This window comes from Myodes glareolus, chromosome 23 (assembly GCF_982192425.1).
Source record: "Myodes glareolus chromosome 23, mMyoGla1.1, whole genome shotgun sequence".
NCBI classification, from domain to species: Eukaryota; Metazoa; Chordata; class Mammalia; order Rodentia; family Cricetidae; genus Myodes; species Myodes glareolus.
Window position 1 is genome coordinate 39,531,332 of NC_142048.1, and position 14,127 is coordinate 39,545,458.

The window sequence follows — 14,127 nt, forward strand, 5'->3', positions numbered from 1 at the left end:
TGTGTATAGATAACTTATAAGCAATTCATGTAATTAGTAAAGCCCAAGAAAAACTAGTTCTCCTTTAAAAACATTTTTTAGTGTTGGAGGTGGAAGCCAGCTTGCAGACACTAGGCAAATGCTCTATCACCGAGGTACCAGTGATACACACTAGTGTCTGTAGTTAGAAACAGGTGAAAGGGTATTGATTTGGATCATGTTTTCAGAACAATACTTGGCAATTTGATATTATATGCCTTTATTCAATTTGGCTAAATAACAGATTTGAATGCAAAAATCCTATGTATTATTCCTAATAAACTCTCAGGGTTGAAAAGACCTACATAACAACTCCTTCCTCTATGTATCCTATACCAAGTACCCACCTGGTCTGCTAATACAATCTCTACTAGGCTGGCAAACATGGAGTAAGTAAATTATTAAAAGTTAAGAATTTTAAGTGTTATTCATTTAATTATTTTATAATTTGCTTAATGAGTGCCCCAGGGGAACAATCTACATTGAAAGCAATGGGTCCAACTGTTCACTAAGTAGCATAAACTACGCTATATTGTTCCTCTAACTTGTAAATAAATACAGGGAAGCCTCAGAAAGATCGTGAAGATAGTGGTGTTTTAAAGGAAATGAGTTTATTTTGTCTCACGTATATATCTCAAGAAATAATCAGCATTTAAAGCCCTTAAGGATATTTACCTAACCCATAAATCATTCATATTACTTGATACACATTACAAAATGTAAAATTTGGAGACTAAAGTAATTTCTAGGTTCCTTCAGGTCTTAATATCTTACATTCAATAAGCTTGTAAGTAGTTTTTTGAGCAATCATTCATTTTCCTTTAGTAAGATTTATATGCCAGAATTACTTAATAAATTAAAAACATGCTTCAGTATCCATATATTTGCAAGGTGATCCTCATGTCTTTATAATTCATCCCTGCCAGATATATCCTGAGATAGCTGCTGAAGTGAGAGGGAATTGGAAAGGTCACTAAACGAAATGAGTATAAAAAGAGAATAATTTATCAAAACTCTTGTCAACTTATAAAATGTTGCTTTCTATTTGTGAATCTCTCAAGTCTGTATAAATAGCAGTGTTCTTCCTATCAGGATACTAGTTCTAAATTTGTCTACTACTATCTTTGTAGGTCAGACAGTCTCTCATCTATCACAGTAGTATTAATGCCTCAGATCCGTAGCAACTATTTTTCTGCGATGTGTTAGAAATGCAGTCTTAGACTTCTTATTCCATCACTCCCAGTGCACAGAGATGGAGGTGAGTATCAGCAGTCTGGTGTTTAACAAGCCTTAAACTTTTTGAAAACCATCCTCCTAAAACAATGGAGGAAAACAAGGGCCTGTCAATGGAGCACTGGTCTTGTTGGCAATTTCATGTGACAGGGACTGGAATCACGCAGCCAGGGTATGGAGGAAGGGTGAGCTGTCAGTCAGATGGCAGGAAAAAGTTGTAAGAAACAAGCAAACCTCTCAATAATATTGATAAGTTTTATTTTCAAACTAATTTAACATAACCAGTTATCTTCAGTCCATGAACATGAAACTGTGGCCCTATATAGTGAGCAGTGCCTTTTCTGTCCCTAGGGATAGAATCAGGATGATCCATCTATGGTCCCATCATCAGAACCCTTTAAACATTACTGATAATTACTTGAAATAGTCAACCAGGATTTGAAGTTCAGTCTATAATCTATTCTTAAGATCAAGTACGTTCTATTTATGAACAGCAACTTAAACCAAGTGAATAAACCTTCCTTTAAGATTGGTTAGATTAATAATCCCATTTATAGTTTTGGATAAAATAGTTCTCCATAATTTGAAACTAATTCATTCTGAGTGGGGACAGATTATGTTTTACTATAGTTGGTGTGTGTGTTTCTGAGAAAGTCTTACAGATAGCCTGGCCTAACTGAGCATAATCTTTGTTTTGGGTGTCAATTTGTTTGACAAATATACTAGTTGGGAAATATGGAGACAATTTTTAAATCTCTGGAAAATTATAAAAAAGATAATGATGTTATATAGATTACAAACCATATATATGAAGGGTACAGCAATGTAGTACACTGACTATTAGTACTAATACTGACGCCCACCTCCAGATTGGCCTAATTTGTTGTGTAGCCAAGAATGATCCAGAACTTTCTACTCATCCTAAATTATTAGCTAACTGTGGTAAGGATGCCAAGAGTGGCCAAGTGAAGGACTAGCCCTCCTTTCTTACAGTCCACATAGAGCTACGTTATTTCGAAAAGCAACTCTGGCCTTATTACGTTTTAGTTGAAAAAATAAATAGGGTGAAAGTAGGGCCATGGTGGTAGAAAGTCATGCATGCTCTTACTGAATTCCAGCCGGGTACAGTAAGTGGGAAGGGAAGATTACTGGCGAACTGAATTCTAGAAATCTTTTTATACCTGGTTATAACATGCTAAACTTTTTAGAGTACTTACTAAACAGCAATAGATCTCATCCTGTTAAGAGTTCTAGATTGTGAAATCATTGTTACAAATTTTACTGCCAGTGGAAGGGCGTAGAGGCTGATAAAGCAGGTTCTGAAGCAAATTAGCAAGAACATTCTGGATTTAGGTCCACGTTGTTTTCTTTATTCTTAGCTCATTATTGTATAGTTCTGATCCACTGTGAAGTTTTCACACTTCAAGCCTGTACTTTTAGGGAAAGTTGCTTGCTGTGTTTGGCAGTAGGCTGAAGGAAATCTCTACACAACGACAAATGCAAAGAACTAACAAACCACAATGCTCTCTCCTGTTCCACTGAGATTCCAAACGCCACCGAGAGGAGCAACTGAGAACCTCAAAAGATACCTCTATTTTGAGGAGAGGGAGGAGCAAAGAAAGACTTCTGTCTATAATAGTCAATTCACTCTACGGAATTTGTTCGAAACCAACCAGCTAAATTGCTACTGTCAACCACCACCAGGTCAAAGACGTGGAACTTTTTGCAAAAATAGAATTGTATGTGCACCAGTGTTTTTAAGACAATCAAAATATCTCTGTGTGTGTGCTCTTTAAAACACAAGGTTACTCCTAAATGCTGTCTCTGATAAATAGTCTATCAAGAAAGGCATCATTCTCTTAACATGGTTTTGGCAAGTGGTGGCACTGCAAAATGGAGGACTAGAGTGCCCGCAAAAATGCCCTTATGACCACAGCCTACCTACTCTCCACTCAGCAACCCTTGTATTTTCTCAAAGCTTAAACAGCAAATAAACCATTAGGATATTTAATTTTTTCACGCTCTAGCAAGCACAGACGTATACAAGAGGTCCATTCTGTTCCAGGTAAGGGTTCTTCCTTGGGTTCAAGATTGCTATTTGAAGGATAGTATTCAATATGGCCAAGGGACAGATGACCGAGGTCAGCACCCCACTCTCTGGGACACTATGATGACACGAGCCACATATGCTTAGCATTGTATTTTTGATCATTTCAGGGGTAGCATTTGGATGATGCTAGGTTTTAAGAATTACTTTGTCACGCTGAATTAAGAGATGACTATAGAATATATAGAAGAAACAAGCCACACTCCTTCAAAAATGAGACTTCACATTTAAAAATGCTCCCCTCAAAATATAAAGCAGAAGATAACAGTTGTATAAAGCGTAAGACAATGTAGTTGGTATCCAGCAACTGGTCTTAAGGGTCCAAGACAGGACTTGTATTTTGTGTGGCCAAGGAGATCCACAGATGCCACGTGACTGACACCACCGTGGCTTTTGGCTAATTTTCGCATCCTTCACACTCCACTGATGCAGATTTTAAGTTCAGGAGTGAACCCAACACAGTCTATTTTTTTTTCACATGAAGAATATACCTCACAGAAATTGAATTATTTCTCCAGGGCCAGCTCATGTATTACAGATTCAGGTCTTATGACTTTCTCAGTTCCTCTGTTCAGGGTTAAGTCGGGATTGGGAATAGTTTTCCTTATTCACATTAGATGGATTTCTTGTTATAGAAAAAAAAAGGGCTACTGTCTTTTAGTTTCTTTTCTTTTTGCTACTTTTATGCAACCTCATAAAATATTTACCCTTTGAACAACTCAAACTCTTAAGTATTGTAAGAAACTTTAACAGTCAGTTCCTTTGTTTTTGTTGTTGTTGTTTTACTCTTATTTCCTGAAACCCAGAAACTTTAAAGAATAGTAGTAAAAACAAAGTATAAGAGGGTAAAGTAAGAAGACACACAACTGCTATTGAGCGCCTGAGTCAATCTTAACAGAGACACTTTTATTTCAGCAAGCTATTTTCATCATGCTTGTATAAGGAAGTACCTTCCCTGCCGCAGTGACTACTGCGCTCAGTGTGCTGGTGGCTGTCACTGTATCCAACAAAAACGATTTTCACAGAGAAAACACAAACAAGATAAAATTTAAAAAGGATGATTTACCAAGAACATCAAGGGAACTCTGACTAGGAATCAAAAATTGCTAATAATTTTGCTCTAAATTTAAGCACAATGAATTTTTAAAAATGAATTTCCCTTTTTTTGGGTCTATTCTCTATGAATACTGAAAAATATGAACACACCATTGAAGTTTAAACAATTTATGAAGATCCTGGCCAGTTTTACAGATCCAACAAAGGATGGTGAATTAGTCATTAAATATGATGCAATTCTCTCATGATTTTAAAATATTTAAAAGATCATGTCTACTGACACCATATCTCTTTCCTGAACAGCAAATTATGCCGCCAACCACACAGATACTACTATGAGGTTTAAACCATGCCTTTCCACAGTTTTCATATTTTGTTCTCAGAAAGTTTGCCAATACCAATCTAGTAAAAGAACCCCTCCGGGGCTGAACGATAGCTCAGTGGTTAAGAGCACAGACTGCTCTTATTGCACAGATTGACCAGGGCTCAATTCTCAGCACCCACATGGCAGCTCACAATTGTCTGCAACTCCAGTTCCAGGGGATCTGACACCCTCACACAGCCATACATGCAGATAAAAACACCAATACACACAAAATAAAAATAAATAATTAAAAAAGAATCCCTCAATCCATGTTTAAGCTATAGTTCTAATTCTGTTAGATCTTTTACCCTGGCTGCTTTCACTTATAAAACGGAGGGGTTCAAGGGCAAAATATTTAATGTTTCAGGTTTTTCTTTCCTTTTCTGGGTAGTCAACAGAAGAGGAGAGGTCTGATAACACACACCTGATGAACAGGACTTCCGTTCCCCCTCCCCCCAGGAATGTGGAAGAGCTACTGAAGCAGCTCTAATACTTGCCACTTTCGTGCTTCCTTTTGTCTAACCTTCCCTTTCAACAGTTACATCTGCCACGTCACATTCGTCCAGCAGGTGACTTAGCTGTACTCACAGCCTCTTCCCGAGTTACCCCCTTTCCCCAAATCATCATAGTTCCAGGATTTCTGACAGACTCTAGGGCATTAAAAAACAAGGTTAAAAAAAAAAAACGGCCCAACTTTCTCAGGGTTGGGAATGTGGCTTAGTGGCAGAGTGCTTGCTCAGCATTGGCTTGGCCCTCAGGTCCCCAGACCCATCTCACACACATGCGCACACACACACACACACACACACACACCAAAACAAATTAAAGAAACAAACAGAAGAATTAGTGCTTTAAATGATTAGCAATAGTGCTGTTTCTTTGTGGAATCTTGGATTTGAAGAGCTGTTAAATCAACTTTATACCTTTCTTATACAGATAAATATTTCATGTTAATAACGCAAGGGATTTCAACAAAGCCATGACATAAAATCTTTCACGGCAGTTCTAAAGCTCATGTACTCATAATGACAAGGTCTTTGGATGAAAAACAGTAGCACAGTTAGTAAAAACCGAAAGCTATCATTTGTTAAAGCTTTTAAATATCAGTGCTTTTTATTAGAGAACATAGTTAACCTCACGCACCACTTGGCTATGTTATTTAATATCCAGATCCCCCAGAACTTAAGGAGAAAACAGCAATAGTTTTTGAGAGAGGAAAATAGGGTGATATGGAAGGTGAGGTGGTTAGGGACGGGGAAGAAAACTAGGATGTGAAACTGCATATTTGTACACTGAAAAATAAACACAGACATTTGTAATCTAAGTCAATATAATGGATTTACATACTATTTTCTTGATGTCTTTTCTGTATAACAAAAACTAAACGATGCGCTAACCAAATAAAACATGACATTTAGTAAAAAGAAAAAAAATTTCTTAAATGCCAGACCTAAAGTCGATACAGTCAGGTATGGAAGGTGCATATGTTTAAGCATTTAAAAAGAACATATGTACACACATGTTTGCACATGAGAACGACTCTTAAAGGACACACAAGAAATTGGTAACACTGGTTGCTACTTTTCGCTGCAGCTTACTATTATTTTAGAGACAGTTTCATGTAGCTCAGGCTATCCTAAGAGTTGCTAAGTAGCCGAGGATGGCCTTGAACTTTCTTCCTCCTGCCTCATCTCCCCAGTGTTGATCCATGTGACCCGTGGTGTGGCAATCAAACCCAGGGCTTTTCTCATTCTAGGCAAACATTGCATCAACTGAACTATATCCTCAGTCCCATAAACTTGGTACTATATGAATATTTTTCCTCATTAAAAATGTTAAAACTTATTAGTAAAATAAATTTAAATGACTGAAATGTCTCATCAGATTAGGAACAAAAACTGACTTTTTCCATTATACAAGAAAATAGTAAAAATCTCCTGTAAGATCTACCTATGCATATGTGACCATATTTCCTTTATGGCAGACATATTGTGATTTAAAAACCCAATTTTCATACAATATTGAATTGGGAAACACATTTTTCCTGTACTCCAGGACGACAATACTGTAGACTATATACGGTCTCAACAGTATGCTAATTCTGTATCACTTCCTTTGACGAGCTAGCCGCTAGCCACAATTTCTCCAAGAAGCCAAGACATTGCTAAGGAAACATCAGAAAGATTTCAATAAATAATTATCTGGCAATGACAAAATTTTTTATCTGTACCATTCTGGAGGCACAGAATTAATGTTAACTTCTTTTGACAAAACATCTTGCCAAAGATGTTTGATGTTTGGGTAAAGACAGATTTCAGACTAGGTGGCAACTCACCAAAGCCTTTACCTAAAATTTGGAAGAGGATTTTATGGTTTCAGTGAAAGACACTTGGAAGGAAGCAAGAAAAAAATTTACATAAAAATCTCATTTTTCAGAAAACCAGTTAAAATTCAAATGAAGCCTTGTTCATTTAAATATTAAATAAACTATAAAACAAATGTAAAGGAATGACAATAAATACATCAGTTTTCAATGGTTGCTGCTGATTAAAAATGACTATCTGAGAGTATAGCCCAATCCCATCCTCTTCAAATTGTGCAGCTCAGATAAATGTTTATTTTACTGAAAATATTTGCAAAATTACAATATAAATACATGATTATATTAAGATAAGATGACTATATATAATGTTTCTTATCTATAGATATAAAATGAATGCAATAAATATAGCACACTCTTGATGAATTGTTAGTACACAGTGTTTCTCAGTAAAGCACATACAACCTATTATTAAGCAACAATTATCTAGTTTTCAAATATACATCTTCAACTGTGTTCAGGGTAGAAGGATACACCAAATCCCCCAGTTCCCTTTTGAATTGGTGAAGGTCAATACTTTCGCAGATTTTAAAATATCCTATTTATTTAGCAACTTATAAAGCTCTTTATATTCCTTACTTGAAACTTTATTTCTTTAGTCTGGTGATTTTAAAACTCAGCTAACTGTACTTTTAATTCTAGCGCTGTCTCATGTACTGCTTTTTTATTAGTAACTTAAAACACATTTTAACAATGAAACAGAATCATTAAAAAAGTTATCTCGCCAGATTCCCCAATTTCATTTTTAGAGTATTATGGGAAGCCTCAAGCAGATATAGTCTGAACTGCAATACTAATCTGGATTCAGAATAGTTTGATATTATTCTAGTCCTTAATATAAATATGAAATCTACTTTAAAATTCCTGTTAAATGAGATACGTTTTAAAACCATCTTCCATCCTTCTCCATCACACCGACTTCATGGGAACCTGTTACAATAGTTCTTACACAAACATATGCATGCAAGAGATCACCCTACAGATTCTAACTACGTAGTTACTGAAACACATTCGGCCTGCCAAGTGGCATAAATGTACATCTTCTATATACAAAAGGTAAAGTGCATTATTAAATTAGTGAACTGACAGATTGTCTGCCTGGACCATATAGCTTTCAAATAGACAAATGTGAAATTCTCCCATTAGAGCCAATTATTTCAATTGGCTCTAAACAGCTTTTCCACCCTGTCATTTATTTATTTACTTATTTTTTGGCCATGCTCTTTAGTGCAAATAAGCTTGTGTTTGACTCAAGTTTAAGGGACATGGCAGTTTGGGGCTTTGAGAAGGAAAATAATATAATGTGGCAGAACTTGAATATCTTTATAATACATTGCATCTTTTGCATATAAGCAGCACGTTCGTGTTGCTTTCAATTGCTAGGAGCACACTGCCAACGACTGAGGAACCCGTTTCCAGATTTTATACTATTAGCTTATATCATTACAGTTTGAGTCTGTCCACATTATGCTCGATTACTATGTGCAAACATCATCAATGTTTTAGCATTATACAGTGAACTAGTAATTTTGGTTACTAACTTCAATGCTCTTTTTTTACTGCGAACATCCAGTTTCCTTAAGAGTTTAATGCCTTCAAGGCAAGGATCCTGTTATTTTGAAGAATAACCATGTACATTTGCAGCTCCATTTACGTTACAAATGACAATAAATAAAATTTATATTGCACAGATAAAAATAGTAGTAGCTTATACGATACATGGCAATACACATCCTAAATCCAGATGTTTGAACTGGATCACACTTAATTATGGCTAATGAACTCTTGGGAATTTTAAGTATCAAAAAAATCATACCATCATACCATTTTTCAATGAATATAATAACTACATAAAGACAAACAAAGGATTGGTAAAAGTCTTAGTGATTCTAAAGTGTGTTCAATTGCCAGTATATATGTATCTACCCAACTTGTAGCTTTGAGATGGCGAGGACTTTGAAGTATACATACAACATAGAAAACCTGGCTATTTAACTAGTTCTTTACTTAAATAATTAATGTGAAATGAAGCTAATAATATGTATATACAGTGAATTAAATATATTTATCTTCATGTCTGACGTAGTAATGTGTGTATGCATACATGTAGGTATATACACACTCAAACCTTATCAGACTAAAAATCAAAAAGAAATCAGTTGGTCCTAATGGATAGATATTTTAAAAAGGAAGATAAGATTTTAAGAGTGCATCCACTCACAGCAATAGTGATAGGAACAATTGAATAATGGAATCTTCACAGCTTCAGTTTGCCGAAATCTGACAGGTTGATTACTATTAATAGGCACTATGATGGGCAGCAATAACAATCAGTAGTACAGTAATTCAGGTGCACACCACTCCTTCATATATTCCACGCTACTTTTTAGCAAGCCTACATAATACGTTATTTTACAGTTAGGACTGCTTAAGAATCCTTGCTACTTTTATAGCCACAACACCCACCATGTGCTATTAACTTCAGAACTAACAGTATCTTCTAACCTTCAGGTGTTCCAAAGTGATCCAGATGGTCACGATGATAATGAACTGAGTGAGATTCCATCATAGTACTTCAAGAAATGTCAAATATAACCTGCAACCAACACCACTATGTGTGTCTGGGTTACTAGCTGCTTATTCTTCAGTAACGTAAACCAATGAAATCAATTTTCTTAATTCATTTCATAGTTTCCTTAGTGACCCAAGTGTAACATGCTTGGGAAAAAGTTCTGGAGGCAAAATTGTTAAAAATAAATCCTGAATTACTTAGAGTATAGAAAAGCCACGAGATGACCTCAATCCTTGCAGCCAGCTCTCATCAATGAGAACTGTATTTGGGGAGCTGAAATCAGTGTCTGTTTCTGAAAAATGATTATATGGACTTATGCTGGGGCAGTAACTGATCCCAGAACAAAACACAATTTCATTTAGAATAAAATGTAACCAGACAGATGAAATTTCAGTCGGATAATAAGGGGTGTTGGTACATGTATAGTCTATACCCACTTGTTTAAAAATTGCTTGAGTGTTTAAAAATTCAGGTGGCATTTTCTAGACAGTGATTTTTAATACAGACAAATGGATAAGTCTTGTATAGAATAAACCTCTTTAGGAATCCTAAGTAGGGAGCACCTTGGAAATTGCCTGAATTTTCCTTTGAAATGTTTAGAATCAATCTTATTTCCAAATATTGTATTTCCCAGACTGTAATTTTGTATTCTAAATGCTTTTTTGCTTTTTGTTTTTTTTTTCTTCTCAGCAAAAAAGGGTTTTTCTTCTGGAGTTAAAGTTTCTGTATCAATACCAGGTTTATACTGGAAGTTTGACACGGTCTTTAAGTGCAGCAAACGCTAAAGTGCTACTAAAATATATTAGGAGATGTATTTTTACATCACTCAGCTGTGCACCAACCCTATGAAATACATGAGTGGGAAGCATAAAATACAACACTTGAGAGTCCATGACAGAGTTTAAGGAAAAAAAACGACTGCAAATTACCATGAAAGGCTAAAACATCAAAATCTCCATAGCAAAGCCACTGGGTAAAGCCTCCCTCTCAACAGCGACAGAATCCTAATTCCCAAAACTTTGGAAAGTCAACAAAATACGTAGTATAGGAAACAAATGAGATTGTAACTAGCTTGGAATAATCCATTAAAACTTTTCCATGGCTTTGATATGGCAACTAAAACTGTAGGGTTACCACAAAATTTGAAATTATCGAACACTCTATATAGTAACTGTTAAGAAATATGATACCGTATTTTAAAGGTTTAATTATCTAGTAAGATTTGATCTTTTAGACTGGTGCTAGTTAATATTCAGTTACCCAGTGAACATACTCCTACTTGTACTTTCATAGACATATACTATACTTGAGGTCAATTTCTATTTCTGTGGTAACTGTCTACAGGTAAACTTCGCAGCTTCTAATGAAGCACAAGCGGGACTTCCTTTGGGGCGAGGGTTTGTTAAACAGAAAATTCACGCTTTTGATAGTAAGTATATGCATCATTTTCAGGGTCATGTCATAGTGCAATGTAAATCTCAGCTACGGTGTTTAAAGGTCAGAATGTCACACTTGGTGCTGATCTGCATACTTCAATCGTCTGGAGCAGTTGGAGCAGCTAAACTATTTAGCTCTGGGGAGGCTGGAATCCCCATGAGGGGTATAGTGAGCTATGGATAACATAACATGAGAATCAGACTTCTTGAAGTATAAACTAGTAGAGGTATTACTAATAACAAGGGGCCCAAAAAGAGGAAAAACTTCTTCAAATGATTACGGATCAGTACTCGTTAGCCAATTAGTGATTTTTAAATTTTGCCTGATGGAGTTCAATGTCACGCTAGTCGAGGCATTCTTGTTCTTCACCACTGGCCCTTCTGCCATCCATTCTCTTTTCTTTATGGCTGTTGCAAATTTTCCTCATCTCTTCTTCATACTTGATAAAATTCTCCCCAAACCTTGTCCAAGCTTTGAATGGAACAGTAATAGTATTACGGTAAGGTGGCCTCACCTCACTTACCTTCAGGAAAATTCCATATTTATTAGAGCCCACATCAAAGTAGAACCTTTTATTGTCCACTCTGAAAGAGGTCCCCTCGGGGAGGTCAAGGGGCTCGTCATCTCCACATCTTCGTTCTTCTATATCTCCTTCGCCATAGTCTTCAATCAGCTGAACCAAGGCATCGCGAAATTCAATCATTCCTTGTGCTGGGAGGACAATAGTCTGTTCCTGACCCAAACTGTGGCCAAAATAACCTATCATGCCAGTGCCCCGCATCATGGTTTGTCTAATCCTCAGGAAACGACCTCGCTGATTCTCCTTTAGGTCTAGGTAGTATTTCCTATTGTCCCTCTCTATATAGTCCGTTTTGAGGACACTGTGAGGATGCTCTTCGGACCCAACCGACACTGGTGGGGAGGGTGCAGAGTGCTTCTGCCGCCTCCTGGAGACTTGCTCTTTGCTCTGGCCATGCTCTTGCCTGTGGCCTTTCAGGCCCAGGTGGGCATAGTGTTCGATGAAGTCGCCTAGACAGTCCTTCAGCTCTGCGGCCACTGATAGGGAGAGGGTCAGTTTACTCTTTCTGATATTGTCCTGCCGGCCTCTCCCTATCCAGACTTCAGCTATCTTTAGGAAGCGGCCCCGGGAGCTTTGCTTCACGTCTAGGTAAAACCTCTTTTTCTGGATGTCCACGCGTTTGGAGGCCAGCTCCTGGATTTCGGATGCGCCTCCAGCCTGATTAGGGGTGGCTGACGCGGAGTAGTGGGGGTAGTGAGAGTGCTGGGCCTGGGGATAGAGTCTACTCTTGCTTAGGCCAGAGCCCCCTACATTCTTGCCTCCGCGGCCACGGCCGCCGCCACCGCCGCCTCCCCTTCGCCTGGCTCTTTCCATCTTCAGCTGCAAGTGACAAACAGACACACGGGGTGGGATGGGGGAGGGGTGTTGAGAACAATCGCAGACGCCCCTGGGTCCGCACTGCCCCCGCCGCCGCCGCCGCCCGGAACCCCCACTCCGGCCCGGCTCTCGCGCTCCGGCCTCGGCCGGCTCCGCACCGCACCGCACCGAACCGCACACGCAGCATCCCTCGGCCGCCCAGGGCCTCCCGTCCGAATCCCGCAAGCCGCCGGCCGCCCAGCTCGGGCTCGGCAGCCCCAGGGGTCCCCCAGCCAGTCGACACTCACATCATCTCCGTCACCGCCACTGATGCCCTTCACGACCACCGCCGCCGCCGCCAGCGCTCGGCCCCTCCGCCGCAGCCGCCGCCCCCCGCCTCCTTCCCCGCCGCCGCCGCCGCCGCCGCCGCGCGCTCTGCCCCCCGCCGGAGCAGCGGGGCAGGGGCATCGCCTGCGGCGCCCACCGCCGCCGCCGCGCCTCCTGCGGCCGCTGCCTGGATTCGGGCACCGGCCCGACGCCGCGGGGAGGGCGGGCAGGCGGGAGGGAGGCGGGGAGCTGCCGGCGGGGCCGGGCTGCGGACCCCGCCTCCCCAGCCGCGCTAGCGGAAAGAGGAGGGCTCGGGCTCTGCCTCCGGGCGCACCCTGACGGCAGCCAGCGCGCGGGGACCCGGCGTGCGTGAGAGCCGGCTGGAGAGGTGGCGGGAGCCTGTGACTTCCCGCGGCTCGCCCGCACCTGTTTCGGGACTACATTTCCCGGCGTGCCCAACGGCCGGCAGCTTTGAGCTTGCGCGCTGCGCTGGCCTACAAGAATGGCTGCGGCGGGAGGGCGGCGGGGCTCGGGAAAGCTGGGCGGGGCCGCGGGCAGAGTGCAGGGGAGGGCAGTCTTCAAGGCAGAAGTGCACCTTGGCGTCTGCTGGTGTAAAGTTAGTGTGTGCGGGGCCTCGCCCGCAGCCTGGGTTGTGGGCTTTGGTTCTCCACCTTCCATAAGTCATCTTGCTGAAGGAGAAGACCCATTGATGTGGCTGTTCTCAGGGTAACGTGCCTTCCACGCTTTTGCTTCTCCTCTCAGCGTACCCTGGGCTGTAACTACGCACCTTGCACCCTTGGTGGCCCTCTGGCCCCCAGGGCAGACCTCAGGGGTTCTGTTGGGGAGAGTCCTGGAAACGAAACCTGTCTCCTTTCTCCTTCAGATCCCGGGGAAAGGGGCCTCGGAGCCACAGGCCTCCTCTGATCCGGTCAGTTAGTAGACTTTCCCGCCCCTTCCGCCCGCTGCTTCTGCTGCTGCTGTTGCTGTTCCTGGAGCCCCTAGAGTCCGGCTTTCTGATGAGGGCTGATGCTGACAGAACTAAGTTAGAGGAAGCAACCGGCTCTCCACAATTGGGCAAATTGCCTTGGATCTCTTAAGTTCAAGTCATTGTACTTAATGGGTTATTTATTTATTTATTTATTTATGTCTTGTTCAATATGAGCTGTTCTCCGATAGAAGTGATGTGTAAAAACCCTGGAGAGCACTCTTTAGGATGCTAATTCAGAGTCCCCAAATTATAATACTTTAGGCTTTATTT

The 14,127-nt window shown here is 40.2% G+C and overlaps 2 protein-coding genes across 6 annotated transcripts in view; one reads left to right on the top strand and one right to left on the bottom strand.

Moving 5' to 3' along the window:
- Purg (purine rich element binding protein G) overlaps positions 1-12,933 on the bottom strand; it is a 31,098-nt gene extending 18,165 nt beyond the window's left edge. For 2 of the 3 annotated variants that reach the window (XM_085680794.2, XM_085680793.2), the window contains exons 1-2: positions 12,851-12,933; positions 11,691-12,566 (exon numbers count right to left, since the gene is read on the bottom strand). In XM_085680794.2, coding sequence (XP_085536920.1) covers positions 11,691-12,560 — 870 coding nt within the window. In that variant the 5' untranslated portion in view covers positions 12,561-12,566; positions 12,851-12,933. Of the gene's footprint in view, positions 12,567-12,850 lie in introns of all 3 variants that reach the window. The other variant, XM_085680791.2, reaches the window with a different exon arrangement.
- A 480-nt stretch (positions 12,934-13,413) lies between these two features.
- Wrn (WRN RecQ like helicase) overlaps positions 13,414-14,127 on the top strand; it is a 101,152-nt gene continuing 100,438 nt past the window's right edge. For 2 of the 3 annotated variants that reach the window (XM_048456538.3, XM_048456540.3), the window contains exon 1: positions 13,414-13,595. The gene's annotated coding sequence lies outside the window, so the exon portion shown is untranslated. Of the gene's footprint in view, positions 13,596-13,752; positions 13,798-14,127 lie in introns of all 3 variants that reach the window. The other variant, XM_048456539.3, reaches the window with a different exon arrangement.